Below are 4,343 nucleotides of genomic sequence, written 5' to 3'. Positions count from 1 at the left end.
ATGATCTAAAAATTTAATTTAGAAACTAGGCAGAAATTAATTTTGGAAAGTGAGCGCAAATGATGACTTAAAACGTGCATACATAAATAGTATGCATTTAATTAAAAAAAAACTTCCCGTAAGGATACATTTTCGATGAGGACTAGACGAACGCATTTTTTATTTTTGAAGTGAAACTTCTTTAGCGACGGTTGGGAGTAAATTGGCAAATTCATCGGAAATAATGCACACGGATATGGTTGCAACGGAAACAAGTGCTTCTTAAATGTATGCACATGGCATTAACTTAACAAAAACCTGGTAATAAACCGTTTAAGAATAAGATCTAGATTAAGACTGATAATAATAATAATAAATTGGGTCTTACACATATGTTACTGTTGTGGCGTGCACCTTGATATTGTCACACAAAGCGGAGGGACCTACAGTTTTACCTCGCCTCCGAACGGCGATTGTATTTTTATGAGAAGCATGGTAGAAATACACTCGGAAGTTTGCCATTGCCTGTCGAGGGACGAACGCTGTTAAANCTCCGAACGGCGATTGTATTTTTATGAGAAGCATGGTAGAAATACACTCGGAAGTTTGCCATTGCCTGTCGAGGGACGAACGCTGTTAAAAAAAACCCTTTTTCTAAATTTTTTGCGATGTTGCTTTGACCAGGGCTTGAACCCAGGTGCTGGTGAGTGAAAGCGCGCACTGCTTACCACTACATCACAGCGGCCGATTAAGACTAATACAAGAATGAAAATAAAGGTTAGTACGTACGTTAGGGTGGTCCAGAAATGCATGGGAAAAAGTAAAGTTGGAATTTTTATGCTCTCACCCCCTAGGATTGTTCTATAACGAAAATTTTACCCTTATTTTTTATTTTGAAATCAAAAAATATTTTGAGTTCGCTCAACTTTTCGTAGAAATGGTATAGAATAGTTAAAAATCGATATTTTTCCACCAGAAAACTCTGTTTATCTGCAGGATATTCCCAATAATAATACCCAATTGTTTATTTGACCATTTCTTCATCGCAACTATAATTTATAGGTCCGCCAAAAACACACAAATACCCCGAAAAATGCAATGGGGCGACCAATAAAAAAATCGTTAGGTTTAAAAAATGGCCAAATAAACAATATTGTTATTGAAAATCTCTTGAAGAGAACCAGAGTTTTCCGACCGAAAAATACTAATTTTCAAGAATGCTATACCATTTCAACGAAAAATTTTATTTTCCCCATATAAAATGACATGGAAAACTTAGAGAGCTTTGAGCGACCTCTAAATATTTTTTGTTTCAAAATAAAAAATAGGGTTATACTTTTTTCGACATAAAACAATCCTAGGAGGTGAGAGCATTACAGTTTCGACTTTACTATAAATATGAAGAAAAAAATTATAAATATTGTTATCCGTATAATAATCGGTATTTTTTAATTTAATTGGTTTTGAAATTGTTATATTTTGGCATGTGTTTATCGATATTGTGATCACATTACACGACATCACATCACATTAAATCCCATGATATGGTATCACATAATACGGCACAGTGGCCAATTTTAGGAAAGCCTTGCCAAAAGTCTAAAAAAATTGGTAAATTCGTATGCATAACCATGCAGTATTGTCAAGAGGGCTTTACTGCGTACCGTTATGAGACAAGAAGTCGATTCTCTTTAGGTATTTAGTGTGACAGGAGATCGAAGTGACTGATGCTAGCAATTCGCTCTCAACTTTTCGTAAACTAGAGTTCGTCACCACACCTGTTTATAGTTTGGAATTAAATAATTAAATTTGTACATAATCGTGGTACAAAGCTCAATAACAATATTAAAATAAAAATGTAATTAAGCCGCAATAACATTGGCAGATTAAATTCTGAAACTTTAACGTTATAAATACGGGTTCATTGGTAATATAATAACAAGGATAAAAGGAAAAAAAAGAAATTTCACTTCAGTCGCGCGTAGCATCCACACACTACTTTTTTCGATTGCCCACCGAGTCCAAAGTAGCAAGAGATATTCCTCGTATGATGTAATTACCGAGTGCCACTTAAGTGTTCTCTAAATTTCAGGAACCGAATATAACAGTTATTGATGAAAACTGTCATTGAAAACTTCGCTATAAAGGAAATGTTCTACAGCTAAGTGACACATACCATTCGATTTATTTTTTCACCGAGAATCAAATTTGAAAATAAAATTTTATTTGTAATTTTTAAGCAAAATTAAAAAAACAACAATTATTTTTGATGATATTTTTGATGAAAGTAACTATTATTTTTGATCTGCAGATAACAGATATTTTTGTTTTTAATATTATATGTCTTAGACAACATTTATTGAAGGCTTTTATTTATAAAAGTCATCAATAGAAATCAGTCACTGTGTTTTTAAGTCATACACATAAAAGTCATTATCATTCTTCGCAGTTAAGGTGTTGGATAACTTTAAACTTTACCACTCATACAAATGACTTTTATAAGTATGATTTCAAAAATAAAAGTTCGTGACTGATTTATATTGATGATTTTTAAAAGTAAAAGTCATTGACTGATTTTTATTTATGACTTTTATTAATAAAAGCCTTCAATATCTGTTATCTAAGACAAATAATTTAAAATTACAAAATAACTGTTATATGCAGATTATTACACAAAAATAAAAACAAATGTTATTTTGGATTTATAAAATATATATGTTGTTTAAGGAATAATTTAAAAAAAATCAAAAAATAGTTGCCAAAGAGCCCCATTTAATATCATATCATTAACAACGAGCATCTCACTCTCAACTGATAGATATATTCACATTCAAAAATAATTTTTCTTCTTTCAATTTATACATATATACTTTTTCTATACTTACTTTAATCTTATTTAACCTTTGTTTTTCAGAATACAACAAATACGATCCACTCAAAGCCGAAATTCACAGCATTCATGAGCAACAGAACACCATATTGATATTGTTGATCGTCTTGCTTGCACTCATTGCTATAAGGTACATATACAAATGTGTACGTTGGTTCCGACGTAATCGCATCTTCACATCAATGCTAAAGAAGCTGCACAAGCAGCATGAAGCCGCCGGCGGTGGCACAAATGGCAAGGATATGGTAGTGGGAGCGACAATATCCAATGTGATGGCCATAAATGGTGATATGGAGCGAGCGCCATCGCAGATATTTAGTGTAACGGGTAAGTGAAAGAGGAAAGAGTTGCTAAAGGCAAAGAGTAAATTTAAATTAACACTTTTATTTGTAAAATCAAAATTAATGTTTCTTTTCTTAGGCGCTGAAGGATCGGTAATGACAATGACAACACCAGTCAGCACACGCTATCCGGCGGAGAATAGCACTACACCAACAACTGTGGTGACAGAGTATTCGTATGATAATCAAGCGCTTGCAGTGACGCCTGTTTCGGAGAAACCAAATGGTGGTGTGCACGCCTTTTGAACGAATTTGAGCATAAGTTTGGAGTTGGAGAGAGGAATATCTTGCGAAAAATAGTAAAGGTGAAAAATGAGCGAAAAACATATTTGGGAGATCTGTCGTAGAGAGGCGTGATGACCCTTAATTAAATGATATTATATATTGAATCATCAGTATAAAAATTGTGAAAGTATTACACGTCGGCCCAGCAAAGGAAGCTTTCACGACTACTTAAGCTAATTAGGCATTCGCTGCAGATCATCATTATATTGGCGCCGATCGTGTAAGAGATGATCAATCTTATGGAAGCAAATACTTTATACCTACCTCGCTTGATTGAGAATCTCAATGGGGAGGTTCGTTGTTTTGTTCGAGCCATTGTTTTGATTAAGCGGGGAAGCAATTTATGCGGCAAATACCGCGCAGTATTCGGGAGCGAAAATCTACATTTTCAATTTAGAAGTTTTAATAACCGTGTTCAAAGTATAAAAGAGCCTCAATTTAATGGATATTTCGAAACGTTAAGGTTCTTGGAGAATTCTTCTAGAATTTCAAAATTGAAAAATTGATTCTCTTGCTCCACCCTACTGTTCATTTTCTCACACCCTGTGCAAATATCAATAAAAAATTTCTATAAAAGCAGCTAAAAGCTAGTTACTTCGGCAAAAAAAATATTTAATATCTACAAGATTCAATTATTTATGAATCGCTTATGACTCGCATGTAAAGTACACCTGTGACGTCAATTATACACTCATGTACTTAAAATTAGTAATTTATTTAGCTGTAAACTAATGAGAAATCATTGGTGAATTGTTTGAATAAGCAACAAATACATCATTGAAGAAGATATTAGAGAGCAAATGTGAATTCTTAAAAAAAAAAATTTTTTAATCACCAAAAGTGCTGAC

The 4,343-nt window shown here is 33.2% G+C and overlaps 1 protein-coding gene across 1 annotated transcript; it reads left to right on the top strand.

Moving 5' to 3' along the window:
* Positions 1-2,797: 2,797 nt before the first annotated feature.
* On the top strand, positions 2,798-3,461 carry LOC108381354 (protein grindelwald-like; the record flags this gene model as incomplete). Its single annotated transcript, XM_017637773.1, has 2 exons — positions 2,798-3,196; positions 3,290-3,461. Coding segments are annotated over 2 exons (566 nt in total), but the record flags the coding sequence as incomplete, so codon positions are not given.
* Positions 3,462-4,343: the final 882 nt, after the last annotated feature.

This window comes from Rhagoletis zephyria, unplaced genomic scaffold (genome assembly GCF_001687245.7).
Source record: "Rhagoletis zephyria isolate East Lansing unplaced genomic scaffold, Rhagoletis_zephyria_1.1 Rzeph_scaffold_22256, whole genome shotgun sequence".
In the NCBI taxonomy this organism is placed as follows: domain Eukaryota; kingdom Metazoa; phylum Arthropoda; class Insecta; order Diptera; family Tephritidae; genus Rhagoletis; species Rhagoletis zephyria.
This window is presented reverse-complemented; position numbering and strand designations above follow the sequence as displayed.